At 38.3% G+C, this 21113-nt stretch overlaps 1 protein-coding gene across 1 annotated transcript in view; it reads left to right on the top strand.

The window, feature by feature from the left end:
- CCDC138 (coiled-coil domain containing 138) overlaps positions 1-21113 on the top strand; it is a 193773-nt gene that overhangs the window by 90858 nt on the left and 81802 nt on the right. Inside the window, exon 11 of the mRNA XM_090269933.1 lies at positions 12961-13077. Coding sequence (XP_090126059.1) covers positions 12961-13077 — 117 coding nt within the window. The remainder of the gene's footprint in view (positions 1-12960; positions 13078-21113) is intronic.

Raw genomic sequence — 21113 nt, 5'->3', positions numbered from 1 at the left:
AGTGGGGACTGACTGTGGGAGAATGGGTGGGCTGTGTGTATGGGAGCAATGGGGGAAGAAATGGCACAACTGTAATTGAAAAACAATAAAAATAATATAAAAAAAGATTTGAGATTTGAAATACCAAAGTAGTTTAGCTCTAGGAATACAATTGAAGAAATGCAACAGCCACCACCATATTCACCACCAATGAACAGAGATTCATCAAATGGGAGAGAGAATAAGGTATTTAAAGAATGGTAAAAAGAATGTGAGATGACTAATGACAGGAAAAATGGTTTTGAGAGGCTGGGTAGAGGAGAAATAGAATGGAAACAAGTTGTAGCAGGAGAGAAAATAGAACTTAAAATGAAAATAATAAGAAGAAAGAAGATGGTCAAATGGAGTTAGAGAAGGGAGGAGCCAAATATGAGACTTGAAATAAACTATAATACAAAAAACTGGTGACCTAGTAGGCACAAACTTGAAGGACAAGAAGTAAATGTTAAAGTGCTCTGCAGGAGAAAAAAATAAAGAAAATCATGAAGAACGTGGTAGAATTTGTCTCAGTAATATCTAGTTTTTACCACTTTCTTTTGTTTCTGTATTCACCCCTGGTGATGTCAGATGGTGTCCCAATGTGGGCCTAGGCAGCCTGTTCAAGACTACCAGTGACCCATAGTTTGTGGCTGTCTCCTTCAGTTGTTAATCTAGTCAGTCTGTGATCAGCAGTCACATTTAAGCACCAAAGGGTGAGGCAGAACAATTCCTGTGGGTGGAGCTATGCTTTACCTCAGGCTGATATGACAAATTAGTTATGAAAATAAACATGAGCCCTGGCTGGTGTGGCTCAGTGGATTGAGCACTGGCCTGTGAACCAAAAGGTCAACAGTTCAATTCCCAGTTAGGGCACTCTCCTGGTTTGTGGGCCAGGTCACCAGTTGGGGGCGTGTGAAAGGCAACTGATGAATGTATATCTTGCATATTATTGTTTCTCTCCCTCTCTTTCCCTCTAAAAGTCAATAAATAAAAATTAAAAAATATATTTAGGAGGTATAATTGATGAGACTTCATAATGGATCCACTATAAAAGTTAGGGTGTTCAGGTTGACTCCCAGGTTTCTGACTTTTTCACTTGGATGTATGTTGGTAGCATTCACTTAAAGTATATTGGAGGAGAACTGGGTTTGAGCCTCCTCATTTATAAAGTTTGTTTCAGACAAGTTCATTTTTAGCTATCAAATTGGATGCATATGGAAGTTATATAGATATGGGAGTCATTAGTCTGTAGTTTAGCTCAGTGGATTGAGCGTCGGCCTGCGAGCTAAGTGTCGCTAGTTCGATCTTCCAGTCAGGGCACATCAGAGAAGGAAAACTCTGACTCCAAAAAACCTCCGCTGCCTTGCGGCATACCTCTTCAGGGGAAAGGCTAAGGGAGTAAACCCCGACAGAAAATCCGGAGTCGGAGTCCCTAAAGCGGTTTGACGTTGTAGTCAACACCGGCAACTCCTGCGGCGCACCTGAACCCAAGCTGTATTGACTCCGTCTTTCCCTTGGATCCTTCAGCTGCGAAGAGGGGGGGGGTCTGCTGCATGGGCAACAGCGGACCCTCCATATTACCCTGCCCAGGCTCTGTAGCTTCAGCGTCATCGCAAGATGTCGATTCAACACGGGAGGAGACAGATACTACCATGTCACTCCCGAGTCGGACTGCACAGCCATTCTCGGCGGTGCAGATAGACTCTTAAGAAGCTACACCATCGTCTCTCGAGACGGACGGCTGCCGACGACGACGACGACGACGACGAGTCTGTAGTGGCTAAATGTGAATTTGGGGAACTTAAACGCTTAATGATCATGTGTGTGAAGATGAATCAGCAATAAAGTCTGAGGATGATCAGACAAGTAGAAGGAAAACTAGTGGAAACTGGTGTCACAGAAGTCAAGGAGAGTATTGCAAAAGGAGGGAATGGTTGCTAGTACCCAGATGTTGCTCTGGAAGGTTTTTTTATTTTTTTTTAATTTTTTTAATTTTATTCATTTGCTTTTTCAGAGAGGGGAAGGGAGGGAGAAAGAGAGGGAGAGAAACATCAGTGTATGAGAGATATATCAGTTGGTTGCCTCTCACATGTCCCCAACTGGGAAACCTGGTCCATAACCCAGGCATGTGCCCTGGCTGGGATTCGAACCTCTGAGCTTTTGGTTTGCAGGCTGGCATTCGGTCTACTGAGCCACACCAGCCAGGGCTTGTATGTTTATTTTCATAACTAACATGTCATATCTGTGGTTGAATTACATATGATTTTGTATCCTAGCTTTTATTTTTTTACTTAATTTATTAGTAGTATTTTTGTTCATAATTTTTAGTCCACTGAGTGGATATGCATTAGACTTAATCATTTCTATATTGCTAGGCAATTAAGTTACTTGCACGTTTTTATTCTTATAAAGAATGTAACAATAAATGTCTTTATACCTGTGCTTTTGGAAGAGTGTATATTTCAGGTAATTTTCTTAGGCTGGTATACCAGAAGTGAGATTATTTCATTAAACGCTTAGAATATAGGGTAGAGCAAAAGTAGGTTTACAATTGTATTATTACTTATTAATTATTTTATTATTTTCCATATGAACAACTATAAACTAATTTTTGCCCAACCCTGTATATCTCCAGGGTCTTGAAATTTTTTAGCAAAATGACATACTTTTTTTTCTTTTTAAAACACTTTTTACTTTTTAATTGCAGTTGACATTCAGTGTTAGTTTCAGGTGTATAACATAGTAGTTATACATACATTTTATGAAGTGATTCCCCCAATATGGTACTACCTGGCATGACATATAGTTAGTACAATATTAGTAACTATATTCCCTATGCTGTACTTATATCCCTGTGACTGTTTTGTAACTGTGAATTTGTACTTCATTCTTTCCTAGTCTCTTTCTGGCAATCATAAGTTTATTCTCTATATCTATGAATTGGTTTCTGTTTTATTTTTTTATTTTTATTTTTTTTAAGATCCCACATATACGTGAAATCATACAGTATTTGTTTTCCTCTGAAAATAATGTACTTAAAAAATTTTTTTTTGATTATGCTGTTACAGTTGTCCCAATTTCTTTTCCCTCTGCTCCCCTCCACCCAGTGACCCCCCCTCCCTCCAGATGTCCCCTCCCCCCTTAGTCCATGCCCATTGGTTGTGCATATAGTTCTTCTCAACATCTTCCTGTCTACTCCACTCCCTCCTACTATGCTTCTTAATTTCTGCATCATCTTCCTCCTTTTCTCCCCTTCCCCCTCCTCGTTGACCTCCCCAGAATATGTTCCCCATACCTATAATTCTTTTCCCACTCTCGTTGCCTACTTAGTTTGCCTCTGTTTCGATTCCCTAGCTTCTGTTGTTGGTTGTTGTGATACAGTTTTCATTTTAATGTTCATAGTTTTGATCCTCTTTCTTCTAAACAAGTCCCTTTAACATCTCATATAACACTGGTTTGGATCTGATGAACTCCTTCAGGAAGCACTTTCTCTGCCCTTCTATTCTGAATGACAGCTTCGTTGGATAGAGTAATTGTGGTTGTAGGTTTTTGCTTTTCATTCCTTTGAATATTTCTTGCCAGTCCCTTCTTGCCTACAGTCTCCTTTGAGAAATCAGCAGATAGTCTAATTAGGACCCCTTTGTATATAATTCTCTTCTTCTCTCTCGCTGCTTTTAAGATTCTCTCTTTATCTTTAATTTTTGACATAGTGATGATAATGTGTGTTGGTGTGGTTCTCCCTGTGTCCAGTTTTTTTGGAACTCTCTGTGTTTCCTGGACCTGTGAGTCTATTTCCTTCCCCAAGTTAGGGAAGTTCTGCTTCATTATTTTTTCACGTAATTTTTCAGTTTCTAGTTCTTCTTCACCTTCTGGCAACCTTATAATTTGGATGTTCTCTCGCTTATAGTTGTCCCAGAGGTTTCTGAGCTTCTCCTCATTTTCCTCCCTTTTGTTTCCTCTTTCTGCACTGGTTGACTGTTCCTTCCCTATGTTCTGATTTGTTGATTTGATCCTTGGTTTTCCTTCCCTCACCACTTGTATCATATGTGTTTTTGTTCATTTTAGCAGGACTAGCCTTCATTCCTTCCCCACCTTGATTAAGTCCCGCTGTTATTTCTGTAAACTGTCTTATAACTGTAACTCTGAACTGAGCCTCAGAAAGATTTTCTGTTTGTCCGTTAAATCACGTATTTGCTTTCTGGCGAGCTGCGTGATTGGGATCTCTATCATGATTCCTGCCATCCTGACAGTTTTTGTTTACCTTTTCTTCTTGGGCGGGGCTGTCGCACCTCCTACACTATAGGGGGCAGAGCCCTGTGCACTCATCACTACCTGGCCACCCTTCTCACCACACTGTGGTGCCTTGTGTGGGGGTGGGGGTCCATGATGGATTCCTGCCGTTCACTCTCTGCTGAGAAACCGGGAGCCTCCTCCTCCGTCCCCACTCCCTCTGGGCCTCACAGTCCGAGGCAATAGGGGTCTGCCCTCCCACTGCGTTGGAATCGTGAGCTGATGGGCTTGGTTTGCAGCCAGGGGTGCTTCCCAGGTATTTCTCGCCTCCCCTTAAATACGGGTGTCTGTGCTTACCACCGTCCCGCCACTGTCACCGCAGCTGCCGCCGCCAGCACAGCTTGACCTCTCCAACCCGGCTTCTCCCCTCCTACCCGTCCAGACGAGCACCACTTCTTTATAACTTCATACGTTGGACTTCCATGTAGTTTTATTCTCTAGAACTTCTGGTTATTTCTGGTTTTGCGGTAGTTGTAGTCCTTCTTAGTTGTGGAGGGAGATGGAGTGTGTCAGTCTATGCCTCCATCTTTGCCAGAAGTTCTGAAAATGATGTACTTTTGAAGCAAGATTCATAAATATCTTTTTATTTAAATATATTTTTGTTTTATTACAGCTGTCCCATTTTCTCCCCCATTGCTCTCCCCCACCCACCTACCCCATTCCCTTTCGCACAGTCAATCCCCACCCTGTTGTCCATGTCCATGGTTCATTCATACTAGTTTCTTGACTAAGCCCTTCCCCTTCTTTTCCTCTTTCTTCCCCTCTCCCCTTCCCCCTGGTCACTATTGGTCTGTTCCCTGTTTTTATGCCTCAGGTTCTGTTTTGCTCCATTTGTTTGTTTTGTTCGTTAGGTTCCTGTATTAGGTGAGATCATATGGTATTAGTCTTCCGCAGCCTGGCTTATTTCATTAAGCATAATACACTCCAGTTCCATTCATGCTGTCACAAAAGGTGGAAGTTCCTTCTTCCTTTCTGCTATGTGGTAACTTTCTATTGTGTTAATGTACCACAGTTTTTTGATCCATTTATCCACTGATGGACACTTAGGCTGTTTCCAGCATTTGGCTATTATAAATAGTGCTGCTATGAACATAGGGGTGCATAAGTTCTTTTGAATTGGTATTTCAGAATTCTTTGGGTATAATCCTAGCAGTGGAATCGCTCAATCAAAAGGCAGTTCCATTTTTAGTTTTTTGAGGTAATTCCATACTGTTTTCCATAGTGGCTGCACCAGTCTGCATTCCCACCAACAGTGCAAGAGGGTTCCTGTTTCTCCACATCCTTGCCAGCATTTGTTTGTTGATTTGTTAATGATGGCCATTCTGACAGATGTGAGGTGGTACCTCACTGTGGTTTTTATTTGCATCTCTCTGATGGCTAGTGATGCTGAGCATCCTTTCATATGCCTATGGGGCCTCTGTATATTCTCCTTGGTGAAGTGTCTGTTAGGTCCTTAGCCCATTTTTTAAATTGGATCGTCTGTCTCTCTGGTGTTGAGTCATATAAGTTCTTTATATATTTTGAAGATCAAACCCTTGTCCGAGGTATCATTGGCAAATATTTTTCCCATATGGTTGGTTTCCTTTTCATTTTGCTGATGTTTTCTTTAGTTGAGCAGAAACTTTAGTCACATTTGTTTATCTTTTCCTTTATTTCCCTTGCCTTTGGAGATATATCAGTGAAAATATTGCTGCTTAGGATATCTGAAATTTTATTGCCTATGTTTTCCTCTAAGACTTTTATGGCGCCATGCCTTACATTTAAGTCTTTGATCCATCTTGAGTATTCTGGTGTACGGTGTAAGTTGGTGTTCTAGTTTCATTTTTTTGTATGTCCCTATGCAGATCTCCCGACACCATTGTTGAAGAGGCTATTTTAACTCCATTTCATGTTCCCTCCCCCTTTGTCAAATATTAATTGACCATAGAGACCAGGGTTTATTTCTGAGCTCCGTATTCTGTTCCATTTAAAATGTTTCTAAAAATTTTCTATTATATTTACTAGTTGACATTAATCAATATATTTATGCAAGACTGATATGTAAAGAGGAAAGTAAATATTCAGTTACTATAATCTTTTAATATATATTTTAATTCTTTATTGTATTTCTTCCTCAATATAAATTCATATAGATGTTTTTAATGTGAGATCTTATGCATTTGCTCTTTTGTAACCTGCCTTATCACCCCAAAATGAGCCATCACAATATTATAGATGCAATTGTCACTTTTAATGTTTGTATATGTACTATAAATTTATTTAACCATTTAAGGTTCAGAGAGTATGTTTCTATAGGTTAGTCTTAAAATTCTAGATGTGCTGATAATGCTCCGTCAAAGGAAGTACATATAGTCATGTGTTGCTTAAAACAATATACTTTCTCAGAAATACATGGTTAGGTGATTTCATTGTATGAACATCATAGGATGTACTTACACAAATCTAGATGGTATAGTCTGCTACACACATTGGCTATATGGTATAGCCTACTGCTTCTAGGCTACAACTTGTACAACATATTACTGTATTGAACATGGTAGACAGTTGTATCACAATGGTAAGTTTTTGTGTATCTAAACATACCTAAACATTGAAAAGGTACATTGAAAGTGTGGTATAAAACCTGTAAAGGACACTCATCATGAATGGAACTTGCAGGACTGGAAGTTGCTCTGGGTGAGTTAATGAGTGAGTGGTGAGTGGATGTAAAGGCCTAGAATATACTGTACACTATGGTAGACTTTATAAACACTGTAGTCTTAGGCTTCACTAAGTTTATTAAATATTTTTTTCTTCAATAATGAATTAACCTTTGCCTACTATAGCATTTTTACTTTTTATAAACTTTAAAACTTTTAAAACTTTTTGACTCTTGCATTAACACTTAGCTTAACACAAACACATTATACAGCTGCACAAAATATTTTCTTCCTTTATGTCCTTATACTACAAGTTTTTCCTGCTTTTAAAATTTATTTTTTTATTATTTTTTACTTTTTAAACTGTTTTGTTTAAAACTAAGAAAACACACAGTAGCCCAGGCCTACATAGGCTCAGGATTATCAACATCACTGTCTTCTTCCATATTATGTCTCACTGGCAGGTCTCCAGAGGCAATAGCATGCATAAAGCTGTCATCTCCTATAGTAACAATTCTTCTGGAAAATCTCTTGAAGGACCTGCCTGAGGTGCTTCTTGAGGAAGTGTCACTCTTTTCAGAAATATGTCCTTTGCAGTTTGCTTAGTTTGCTTATTTTTTTCAGAATGGATTTACTTGTAAGAAGATAATACACCAAAAATATTCCTCTCTGTACATGAAAATCTGTTTTGAGGGTCCACATTTTCATACTTTTTAAGGAGTTTGTTGAGGCCTAAAGAAGCATCTGCTAAATCCTTCCCTGAATTTTCTTGGGGGTTCTTTTCTTTCTCTTCTATTTCAGTTTCTTTTTCTTTTGCCTCTTCTTCAGCTGTGTGTTTCCATTCTAGTTCCAGAAACTCCTCAAGAACCACTCCTCAATGTTATTCTCATCTACACCCAACCTAAAGTGGTTTGCCACATTAACCACAACCTTGTTGATTTTTGCAGTCTTTGCGCTATAACCTTATAATGGCTATGCCATCACTGGGTGATAGGGATTTTTCAGCTTTGTTGTTAATCTCATGGGACCATCATTGTATATGGGGTCTGTTGTTGACTGAAACATTTTTTTTAATGTTTTTTATTGATTATATTGTTACAACAGTTCCAATTTTCTCCCCCTTGTTCCCCTCCACCCAGCACCCCCCTCCCCCAGCAATCCCCCCCAAGTCCATACCCCTGGTTCGTAAAAATTAACTATCCCCCCCCTCTCAAATATTAGGACCCTTTGTAATCTTGTAAAGGACAATGGGCGAAGGTCTCAAGCTCCTCTAGCTGCTTCAAGCTGGACATGGTCGTCGTCCTACCTACCCTTGGGTCCAGAAAACCCTAATAAGAGTGGGGGTGTGGAGGGGAGGGTGGCCTTCCCACATGGGGAAGGATCGTGCAGACTCCAGGTCAGTTGGCTGTCTCCGGTCAACGGCGTGCTTGGTTTAACAGGCTGGTGTCCTTGTTGTGTTCTGGGGGCAACAGATTTGGCGAAAAGGGTTAAAAGACATCATTCAATCCATAACTACTAGATGACAAAAGGCAGGGATTAATTTTTCAATGTTCCATATTAGGGAAAAAAAAAAAAAAAAAAAAAGCTTCTTTGTAAGAAGGTGTGCTAGGCACATCTCGCCTGTCCAAAACCCTTTTGCCCATTATACTTAGTTTGGGCTGAGGTAAATAGTTTAGGTTTTTCCCCCTCTCAGACCTCTGGGCCTTTTCTGTCCAAGCCATTAGGATAGAAAAGAGAAACCCGTTTTAAAGTGAAGCCCACAGACCACCCCATTCTTCCCCAACCCAGCCATTTAGTTCAGCCAAACCGTTGAGTCTCAGGAGGCAGCGCTGCAGAGAGGATTAAGTGAGGCTTATGCGTACAGATAATCACTCAGGTAATGCGATCATTGGCTTATGTCCTTTGAAAACAAAAAACACGTGTTAATTTATGTAACATAACCCGCAAACAAGTCTCTAAATCTGGAGAAGAAACTTTTAAGACGGTTAGTTGCCCTGTTTTATACTCTACTACTGATCATTGTGATTTTCCTTGAATAATAATTTTTCTCCCTAAGGTTACCCTCCTTGTCTTTAAAGGGACTACATTAAGTCCATTTTTAATTTATCCTGTTCGTTTGCATAAACATAACAAGAGCAGCACATGATCACTTATGATCTTTAGCTCTGCTTTGCTGGAACTTACCCAAGGAATATTTGGGGTGACCTTCAGTCTGTTCTTCAGGGCACAGAAGCTGTGCCACATATCTGGCATTCATCCTTGCCTGTACACACCTGTTTTTTCCAAGTCTTTCTGGTCTTTCCTTGTGCCTTAAGGTCCCTTCTAGCCATCTTTCAGGAAAACAACCTTCGTTCCTTCCCTGGAAAGGTTGCTGTGGACCGCACAACCAACCATGGTACCAGGCCTTTTATCTCACGGGCTTTTATTAACTTTGAAAGTCATTCCCAGTTCCTCAGGGCTTTCTGGTAACAATCTGAGCCCAAGTATGTTTCCTTTAGGCTTGACATTCCAGTCAAAGACTTGGTCAAAAAAAAAAAAAAAAGAACCTCTGTTGACAACTGGTCTTATTAGTTCTATGGAAAGGAACTTATGTCATTACTTACTTGTTTAGAATGCCAAACTCTGGAGGGATCAAATAGGGAGAAAAATATACAACGTGAAGGAAAATCTTTGTCCTAATATTCACTGAACTGGCATTTCCATTCTTCATATTTTCATTTTTCCCCCACTAAAAAAATTTTTGTTTGTTTTTCCATTACAGTTGTCTCACTTTTTTAGCCCTCTTGTTTCCCTGCACCCTGTCCCTCCCCTCCCCCACATTTAGTCCCCACTCAGTTGCACCTGTCTGTGGGTCATTCATATATATATATATTTTTTAACTTGACCCATCCCCTTACACCTTTCTTTTCCTCCCCCCCGCCCCCCTTGTTACTGTTAGTCTACTTCTTGTTTACATACCTCTGGTTCAATTTTGCTCATTTGTTTGTGTTGTTCATTAGTTTCCTGTAATAGGTGACAGCATAAGGTATTTTTCTTTTGTTGCCTGGCTTATTTCACTAAGCATAATTTTCTCTAGTTCCATCCATGTTGTTGCAAATGGTAGAAGTTCCTTCTTTCTTTCTGCTACATAGAATTCCATTGTGTAAATGTACCACAGTTTTTTGATCCACTCATCTACAGATGGGCATTTAGGTTGTTTCCAGCACTTGGCTATTGTAAACAGTGCTGCTATGAACATTGGAGTGCATAGGTTCTTTTGAATTGGTGTTTCGGGATTTTTTGGATATAATCCTAGCAATGGAATTGCTGGTTCAAAAGGCAGTTCCATTTTTAGTTTTTTAAGGAAATTCCAAACTGTTTTCCACAGTGGCTGCACCAATCTGCATTCCCACCAGCAATGCACCAGGGTTCCCGTTTCTCCGCATCCTCTCCAGCACAAGTTGTTTGTTGATTTGTTGATGATTGCCATTTTGACTGGTGTGAGGTGGTATCTCATTGTGGTTTTAATTTGCATCTCTCTGATGGCTAGTGATGTTGAGCATACTTTCATATGCCTATGGGCCCTCTGTATGTCTACTTTGGAGAAGTGTTTGTTCAGGTCCTTTGCCCATTTTTTAATTGGGTTGTCTGTCTTCTTGGTGTTGAGTCGTATGAGTTCTTTATATATTTTGGAGATCAATCCCTTGTCTGAGATGTCATTGGCGAATATATTTTCCCATATGGTTGGTTTCCTTTGCATCTTGCTGATGTTTTCTTTAGCTGAGCAGAAACTTTTTAGTTTGATGTAGTCCCATTTGTTTATTCTTTCCTTTATTTCCCTTGCCTTAGGAGATATATCAGTGAAAATGTTGCTACGTGGGATATCTGAAATTTTCCTGCCTATTTTTTCCTCTAGGACTTTTATGGTGTCACGGCTTACATTTAAGTCTTTGATCCATTTTGAGTTTATTCTGGTGTATGGTGTGAGCTGGTGGTCTAGTTTTATTTTTTTGCATGTCCCTGTCCAGTTCTCCCAACACCATTTGTTGAAGAGGCTCTTTTCACTCCATTTGATGTTCTTTCCCCCTTTGTCAAATATTAGTTGACCATATGAACCTGGGCTTATTTCTGGGCTCTCTATTCTGTTCCATTGATCTATATGTCTGTTTTTATGCCAGTACCAGACTGTTTTGATTACCGTGGCCTTGTAGAATAGTTTGATATCGGGTATTGTGATTCCTCCTACTGTGTTCTGCCTCAAAATTGCTGTGGCTATTCGGGCTCTTTTTTGGTTCCATATAAATTTTTGAAGTATTTGTTCTAGGTCTGTGAAATATGTTGCTGGTATTTTAATAGGGATTGCGTTGAATCTATAAATTGCTTTGGGTAGTATGGACATTTTAGTGATGTTGATTCTTCCCATCCATGAGCATGGTATACGCTTCCATTTATTTGTATCTTCTTTAATTTCTTTCTTCAGTGTTATGTAGTTTTCTGTGTACAGGTCTTTTACCTCTTTGGTTAAGTTTATTCCTAGGTATTTTATTTTTCTTGTTGCTATGGTAAATGGGATTTTTCTTTCAGTTTCTATCTCTGAGTTTTTATTGTTGGTGTATAAAAATGCCTTCGATTTCTTAATATTGACTTTGTATCCTGCTATTTTGCCGAATTCACTTATTAGATTGAGTAGTTTTTTTGTGGAGTCTAAAGGATTTTCTATGTACACTATCATGTCATCTGCAAATAATGACAGTTTTACTTCCTCTTTTCCAATTTGGATGCCTTTTATTTCTCTTTCTTGTCTGATTGCTGTGGCTAGAACTTCCAAGACTATGTTGAATAGGAGTGGAGAGAGCGGACATCCTTGTCTTGTTCCTGATCTCAGGGGGAATGCTCTCAGTTTTTGCCCATTGAGTATGATGTTGGCTTCAGGTTTCTCATATATGGCCTTTATTATGTTGAGGTATGCTCCCTCTATTCCCATTTTGCTGAGAGTTTTTATCATAAATGGGTGTTGTACTTTATCAAATGCTTTTTCTGCATCTATTGATATGATCATGTGATTTTTGTCTTTCATTTTGTTTATGTGGTGTATCACGTTTATTGATTTGCGAATATTAAACCATCCTTGCATCCCTGGGATGAATCCTACTTGATCGTGGTGTATGATCTTTCTAATGTGTTGCTGGATCCGGTTTGCCAATATTTTGTTGAGGATTTTAGCATCTATGTTCATCAGCGATATTGGTCTGTAGTTTTCTTTCTTTGTTGTGTCTTGACCTGGTTTTGGAATTAGGGTTATACTGGCTTCATAGAACGAGTTTGGGAGTCTTCCCTCTTCTTGTATCTTTTGGAATAGTCTGAGGAGGATAGGAGTTAGTTCTTTCCTAAATGTTTTGTAGAATTCACTTGTGAAGCCATCTGGTCCTGGGCTTTTGTGTGCTGGGAGTTTTTTGATTACTGCTTCAATTTCGCTAGCTGTTATTGGTCTATTCAGACTTTCTGCTTCTTCTTGATTCAGTTTGGGCAGACTGTAGTTTTCCAGGAATCTGTCCATTTCCTCTAGGTTGTCAAATTTCTTGCCATACAGTTGTTCGTAATAATTTCTTATAATTCTTTGTATTTCTGTGGTATCAGTTGTGATTTCTCCTCTTTCATTTCTGATTTTATTTATTTGGGTTCTCTCTCTTTTTTTCTTGATGAGCCTGGCTAAAGGCTTGTCAATTTTGTTTATCTTTTCAAAGAACCAGCTCCTACTTTTGTTGATCTTTTGAATTGTTACTTTAGACTCTATGTCATTTAATTCTGCTCTGATCTTGATGATTTCCTTCCGACTGAAACATCTTTATGTGTACATGACTATATTTAAAATTTTAAATACATATTTCCATATTTGTATTGCATATCATTTTAAAGTGATGCTTTTTCTGTGAGATAACTTTTTTTTTCTTTTGAAAAGATAATTATGGATAATTTTGTTAATTTATTTCAGATATCTAAAAATACTCTGCATTTATATTTTTCATCACTTTAGCTTTTGCCTGTGATGACAGAGCAGCTACAGTGGATGCCATTTGTGAATTCCAAACTTCATGAGCCATTTTTAAAATTTATATATTGGTCTCTACGGCAACTAGAAGCTGGAACACTGGTAATTTATTAATAGGAGTCTATCTTCAACTACTATGTTTGGTATTATTTCTTTTGATCTTCTTCTTTCACTTTTTTTTTTGTGTGTGTGCATGTGTTATGTTTATATTTCAGGACTTCTTGCTTCCTTTGCTTCATTTATTACTTTTTCTTCTTTCTCCTTTCACTTATATTATTTCTCAATGCCATAGATGTGATTCAATATGTAATGTTGTTTTGAGTTTTATAATTGTGTAAACAAGGAATTGCTAAAACCAGCTGTCATCCACCCCATTATTTAATTCATAATTTTTTATTTTTACTGAAGGTAATGGAAGTTAATGATTTCTTGTGCTTATGCCAGTAAATATACACTAGCTAAATGGGATGGTAAATATTAGGATAACCTAATCAAATAAAAAATTATTCCAGCATCTTATAAAATTAATGGTATGTTACTTGTTTAAGGGCCAGTTATCTCAAATTATGACATGAATATATAATCATTTGTGAGAGTTGTTAAATTTTTTCCTCTACTTACTATTGATAAATGCTGTTACAGCTTTCATTTGGTTAAAAAAGATCAAATTCATGCTCATGTAGTTAAATCTTGGTCCTGTGGAATTTAAGAAGTACACAGCTAAACCAATCAGTGCAATACTAACGATTAAGTAGCATTAACCAGCAGTATTGACCAGTGTGATTATTAAATAATGTGATTATTAAGGTTAAGGAAAAATATCTTTTCTGAGGTGATATGCTAAATATTTTGCCCCATGCTATGCATAAGTACATGAGTATTTATGCCAGCATGTACACATACACACACATACACACAGAATATCACTTTGAATTTATTGGTTTTAAGTATGTGTCTCACCAAACAAAGGTATATAAATTATCAGATTTGTTAATGCCACTGTTTTCTTTTTATGATGTTTTTGATTGCTATGTGAACAATGGTTTATGAATGGGTAGCTAAATGCTTGCTTTCAGCAACAAAAAGGTTAGACTTAGAAAGTTGAATGAAACTTTATCTTCCTTACAAATGTATTTTTCATTTTTCTTAAGGTGATTTATAGTTTATTTTTGTTGCCTTCATATATTATGTATTCAGCATCTCACTCTTCACTATTATAGAGAGTATTGTGAGCCTGCATCTACTTTTCTAGTGAAAAGTAGTGTTCTTGCCACTCTAACATTTATTTTTTCAACATTTCTTGATGAGTTTCTAATACTTTAATTTTAACATCGTCTAATTATATGTACTTTTATTAAAAATTTAGTTTTTTATTTGAGATAATTGTAGATTCACTCGTAGTTATAAGAAATAATAGATCACTTGTATCCTTTACCAAATTTCTCCCAGTGGTAGAATTAGTACAATATCACAACCAATATATGTCACCATTGATACAGTCAAGTTAACAGAACAGTTTTATCTCCATAAAGGTTTCTCATTTAAAAAAATATATGCACTTCATTTGTTAGAGCAGGTTTAGAGTCACAGCAGAATTGAGCTCAGAGGTTTCCCATATATACCCTGCCCCTATACATACACAGCCTTGAACACTAAAAGCATCCTGCACCAAAGTGGGACATTTTTTACAATATATGAACCTACACTGATGCATCCTTATTGCCCCAAGTCCATAGTTTACATTCTGGCTCACTCTTGGTGTTTTATACTCTATGTTTTTTTACAAATATATAATGGCATGTAACCACCACTTTTATATTATACAGAATGATTTAATACTAAAATTAATTTGCTTTAAAAATCCTCTGTACTCTGCCTGTTTGTGCCTCCCTCACCTCTAACTTTTGGACACCAATCATCCTTTGACTGTCTTCATAGCTTTTCCTTTTGCAGAATGTCATGTAGTTGGAATCAGAGATATAGGCTTTTCAAATTGGCTTCTTTTACTTAACGATATGCATTTAGGGTTTCTTCATGTCTTTTCATGGTTTGATAGCTTCTTTCTTTTCAAATCTGAATAACATTTCATTTCTCTATGTATCATAGTTCATCCACTCACTGAAGGCCATCTTGATTACTTCCAAGTTTTGGCAAGTATAAATAAAGATGCTATAAACATCCATGTGCAGGTTTTTGTGTGGATATGTTTTCAACTCCTGTGGGTAAATACCAAGGAGCACAATTGTTGAATAGTATGGTAAGAGTATTTTTAGTTTTTTAAGAAACTACAAACTGCTTTCTAAAATGGCTATACCATTTTGCATTTCCAGAAGAAATCACAGAAATTCTGTTGCTTCACATCCTCATCAATATTTAGTGTTGTCAAATTTTTTGGTTTTGGCCATTCTAATTGATATGTAGTGGTATCTCATTGTCATTTAAATATACAATATTCTAATGACATATTGTGCATCTGTTCATATACCTATTTACTATCTGTATATTTACTTTGGTAACATGTCCAGCTCCTTTCCCTATTTTTAAATTGGGTTGTTTGTCGTCTTCTTGTTGAGTTTTTATAATTCTTTTTATTTATTTTTTTCTGTTTTATTTTTTTAATTATAGTTTGCATTCAACACTTTTTTATTAAGGTATACAGTTCAGCAGATAACTATTCATACAGGTTACAAGTGTTTCCTTCGATAAGTGCCCACTTGCAATCATAGATAGTTATGACAATATTCTTGACTATATGCCTGGTGCCTATTTTGTAACTATCAATTAGTACTTCTTAATCCCATCAACTTTTTTCACCCTGTCCACCACATTTCTCCCCTCTGGCATTCATCAGTCTGTTCTCTGTTTCTATTTTGTTTGTTCTTTTAGATAGCTCTTTATAGATACTACAGATAACTGAAATCATATGGTATTTGGTTTTTTCTGTCTGACTTATTTCACTTAGCATAGTACTATCTAGGTGCACCCATGCTGTTGTATTCATTCTTTTTTATGGCTGAGCAGTATTCCATTGTATATGTGTATCATAGCTTTTTATTTTCTGCGTGTCTGCTGATGGGCACTTGGGTTGCTTCTATATCTTGGTTCTTGTAAATAATGTTGTAATGAACATAGGTTTCATATATTCTTTTGAATTAGTGTTTTGGATTTCTTTGGATATATACCAGGAGTGGAATCACTGGGTCATAAGACAGTTCCATTTTTAATTCATGAGGATCTTCCAACTGTTTTCCCCCTTTGCCCCTCTCTGCCCGTACTTTCCTTCCCGCTAGCAGTACTCCCCCTTAATTCATGTCCATGGGTCACGCCTGTAAGTTCTTTGGCTTCTCCCTTTCCTATACTATACTTAACATCCCCCTGTCTATTTTGTTTCTACCAGTTATGTTCTTGATCCCTGCACCTTTACCCCGATTCTCCCCGATACCCCTCCCTGCTGACAATCCTTCAAATGATCCCCATACCTATGGTTCTGTTCCTGTTCTAGTTGTTTGGTTAGTTTATTTTCATTTTTATTTTTTAGATTCAGTTGATAGTTGTGAGTTTGTTGTTTTAATATTCATAGTTTTGATCTTCTTCTTTTTCTTAAATAAGTTCCTTTAACATTTTATATAATAATAGCTTGGTGATGATGAACTTCTTTAGCTTTACCTCATCTGGGAAGGACTTCATCTGCCCTTCCATTCTAAATGATAGCTTTGCTGGATAGAGTAATCTTTGTGTAGGTCCTCACTTTACATCACTTTGAATACCTCTTGCCAGCCTCTTCCTGCCTGCAAAGTTTCTTTTAAGAAATCAGCTGACAGTCTTATGGAAATTCCTTTGTGGGTAGCTCTCTTCTCTTGCTGCTTTTGAGATTCTCTCTTTATCTTTAGCCTTTGGTATTTTAATATTGATGTGCCTTGGTATGGTCCTCTTTGTGTCCAACATGTTTGGGACTCTGTGCTTCCTGGACTTGTATGTCTATTCCCTTCACCAGTTTAGGGAAGTATTCTTTCATTATTTTTTCACATAAGCTTTGAATTTCTTGCTCTTCCTCTTCTCCTTCTGGTACCCCTATCATTTGGACATTGGTATGTTTAGAGTTGTCCCAGAGGTTCCTAATCCTCTTCTCAGTTTTTTTTTTTTCAGTTATTTCTTCTTCCTGTTCCAGTGATTGTTTATTTCTTCCTTTTGTTCCAAATCGTTGATTTGAATCCTGGCTTCCTTCCCATCACTATTGGTTCTCTGTATTTTTTTCTTCATTTCACTTTGTATAACTTTCACTTCTTCCTTTATTTTGTGGCCCTATTCAATCATTTCCCTGAACATCCTGATCACCAGTGTTTTGAACTCTGCATCTGATAGGTTGGCTTCCTCTATTTTGTTTAGTTCTTTTCCTGGAGTTTTGTTCTGTTCTTTCATATGGGCCATATTTCTTTGCCTCCTCAATTTGGCAGCCTCCCTGTGTTTCTATATGAGTATTGGGTAGAGCTGCTTTGACTCTGTATCTTGGTAGTGCGGCCTAATGTAGCAGGTGTCCTGTAGGCTCCAGTGACACAGCCTCCCCTATCAAAGAAGTTGGGTACTTGAGGTGCACCCTTTGTGTGGGCTGAGTACACCCTCCTCTTGTAGTTGAGCCTTGGTTGCTGTTGGCAGATCCGTGGGAGGGATTTACCCAGGCCAGTCAGCTGCAAGGACTATCTGTGGCCATTGACCACCAACTTCCACCCTCTGTGGAGGATCAGCTGTGCAAGGGCAGGGTGGTGGTGTTCCAGCATAGTCTATAGCTGTCCACTGGGTGCGCTGGCCCTGGGGATTCCTGGGTGGTGCAGCCCAAGGTCAGCCCCCACCTGTGTTTTGCTCAGGGCACCCTGCCTGAGCTATAAAGCAATCTGGGATGGCTGCTTCTTGTGTCAGTCTTGGAGATTCCCAGATTAAGCCAAGCTATGTATCTAAGCTGTCTCCTGGTAGTGCTGGTCCTGGAGCTCACTGAGGCCAGCTGTTGCTTGTTCCATAGAATTTAGGAAGTTGTGAAGAATGAGGCTAGACCAGCCATTCATATGGGAAAGCAGCATGGGTGGGCCGGTAAGTTGGGTGGGGTGGAGTTTCTGGGGATCTTCAGGGTGGGTCAGTGTTAGCCAGATTGATGGAGTCCACCAGTCTGCTGACTCGGTAGGGAGAGGGTTTAGAAAAGAGATAATGGCCTCTGCTCGCCCTGATGCCTGACACTTCAGTTTCTCCCTGTTTGCCACTGGTGTCTTTCAACCTGCTACCCTGCTGTTGGAGATCAGAGAGGTTGAGTCATATGTTGGTTCTTTAAAATGAACTGCTTGGGAGCTCTAGCAGTTTCTTCGTCTGACTCAATCCCTGCTGGTTTTTGCAGCCCGAAGTTGAGGGGACTTCTCTTTCTGGCACTGGAATTCTTTGTTGGGTGGCCTGGTGTGGGACTGGGACTCCTCCCTCCTGAAATATCCCTTCCAAATTTTTATCCACCACACATGGCTGAAAGACCAGCCCTTTCAGCTTCTGCACCCTCCAACCTATCTCAATGGATGTAGTTTCTTTAATTTTGTATTTGGCAGACTTTCATTCAACTCAGTTTCTGACAGTTCTAACTGATGGGTATTCTGTATCTTAGTTGTAATTTTGATGTGGTTGTGTGAAGAGGCGAGCCACTTCTGTCTTGCTGCCATCTGGACCAGATTCCTCCTGTTATAATTTTTTATTTTTTCCATACTGAGAAGTGTATATTGTTTTCTCATTGGAATTTTAATTTGCATCTCCGCAGTGGCTACACATGCCTTCCCAAGTGCTTACTTCCCGGGTGTACATTCCTCCCTTCAGTGAAACGTCTGTTCGTGTCACTGTCCGTTCTCTGACCGGAATGTTTGTTTTCTGTTCGTGAGCTTTGAGAGTATTTATGTTAGATACTAGTATTCTGCTGGATATGTGGTTTGGAAATATCTTCTTTTCTATAGCCTGTCTTTTCATTCTTCTGACAGGTTCTTTTGCAGAGTTTTTAAATTTTAATTAAGTCAGTTAGTTTTCCTTTTGTGAGTCATGCTTTTGTGAAGTTTAAAAATTATTTGCCTAACCATAGATAGTGAAGGTTTTTCTCCATTTTTTTTCTTAAAGTTTTATACTTTTCCATTTTCCACTTAATTTTGTGGTACAACTTGAGTTAATTTTTGTATAAGGTGTAAGACTTAGATAAAAGTTAAGGTTTTTTGTTTTGTTTTGTTTTTTGCCTAGAATATCCAATTGCTGTACTGTTTATTAAAAAAGCTTTACTCATTCCATTTGTACTGCTGTGTGGGATAATTATTGTATGGATCTTTTTCTTGGTTCTCTGTTATGTTCTATACATCGTTTGTCAGTATTTTTGTTTTTGTTTTTTTTGCCAGTACCACACTGTTGATTCTTATAGTTTTACACGGTGGACCCCAAAACACAAATTATTTATACAAATTGTGTATTTATTCTTACATGTTTAAGCGTCAGTCACCCACAATGTACTCTCCATTTGATGCAATACACCTGTCAAGACAGTTTTTTCCACCGCTCAGAGCAGTTTTTGAACTCGTCATTTGATGCCTTTTAGTGCTTCTGTCATTTTTTGTTTTACCTCTTCCACATTGGCAAAATGTTTCCCGTTTGAGGACTTTTTTCATCGGGGCAACTAAAATAAAGCCTCTCAGGACAAGACCCGGTGAGTAGGGAAGGTGGGGCAGAGGGATCATGCTGTTTTTGGTCAAAATCTGCTGAATACTCAGCACAATGTGGATGGGTGCGCTCATAAATCACCTATCATGAAGGGGGCAAACTAAATGAAAGAGTTTTAAAGAAAAAATTCACTGAAACCTAACACAACCTTTCACAATAACACCTGGCTGGTACACTGATACAGAAGGATTCCTAAAACATTCACCTAGTGCAGGGGCGGGGGCGAGCCTGCACTACAGGGGGCCCACCCTCCTGAAGATAATTCCGGTTTTCTTGGGTTCCCCTCATATAATCTGTTTTGAAATTGGTAACTTACTTTTTTTCATTTTATAGTTTTTTTCAATTCTTCTAGTTCCTTTGCCTTATTTTATTGAACTGTACAATTGTTACAGTTGTCCCAATTTCTTTTCCCTTTGTTCCCTCTGCCCAGTAACCCCTTTTGCTCCAGCAATCCCACCACCCTTAGTTCATGTCCATGGGTCGTGCATATAAGTTCTTTGACTTCACCCTTTCCTATATTATTATTAAGATCACCCGGTCTATTTTGTACCAACAAATTATGCTTCTTAATCTCTGCACCATTTCCACATTTCTTCTTCTTCCCCCTCCCAGCTCATAACCCTCCAAATGATCCCCATACTTATGATTCTGCTCCTATTCTGGTTTGCTTACTTGAAATTTGTTTCTACAGTATTTTTTAGATTCAGTTGTTGATAGTTGTGAGTTTGTTGTCATTTTAATGTTCATAGTTTTGATATTCTTTTTCTTAAATAAGTCCCTTTAACATTTTATATAATGTTTGGTGATGAAGAGTTCTTTAAGCTTTACCTTGTTTGGGAAACACTTTTATCTGCCCTTTTATTCTAAATGATAGCTTTGCTGGATAGAGTAATCTTGGTTGTAAGTCCTTGCTTTTCATCACCTTGAATACTTCCTGCCAGTCCCTTCTGGCCTGCAAAGTTTCTTTTGAGAAATCAGCTGATTGTCTTATAGGCACCTTTGTAGGTACCATTTGTAGGTAACGCTGTTCTTTTCTCTTGCTGCTTTTAAGATTCTCTATCTTTAACCTTCGGCATTTTAATTATGATGTGTCTTGGTGTGGTCCTTTTTGGGTCTAGCTTGTTTGGGACTCTGTACACTTCCTGGACTTGTATGTCTATTTCCTTCACCAAATTTGGAGAGTTTTCCTTCATTATTTTCTCACATAAGTTTTCCATTTCTTGCTCTTCCTCCTCTCCTTCTGGCACCCCTATGGTTCGGATTTTGCACGTTTAAAGTTGTCACAGAGGTTCCTAAGCCTCTCTTCATTTTTTTCAATTCTTGTTACCTCATTCTGTACTGGTTGACCGTTTTTTCTTCCGTATGTTCCAAATCATTGATTTGAGCCCCGATTTCCTTCCCTTCATCATTTTTTGTGT

This window comes from Furipterus horrens, unplaced genomic scaffold (assembly GCF_987537825.1).
Source record: "Furipterus horrens unplaced genomic scaffold, mFurHor1.1.pri manual_scaffold_3, whole genome shotgun sequence".
In the NCBI taxonomy this organism is placed as follows: Eukaryota; Metazoa; Chordata; class Mammalia; order Chiroptera; family Furipteridae; genus Furipterus; species Furipterus horrens.
This window is presented reverse-complemented; position numbering and strand designations above follow the sequence as displayed.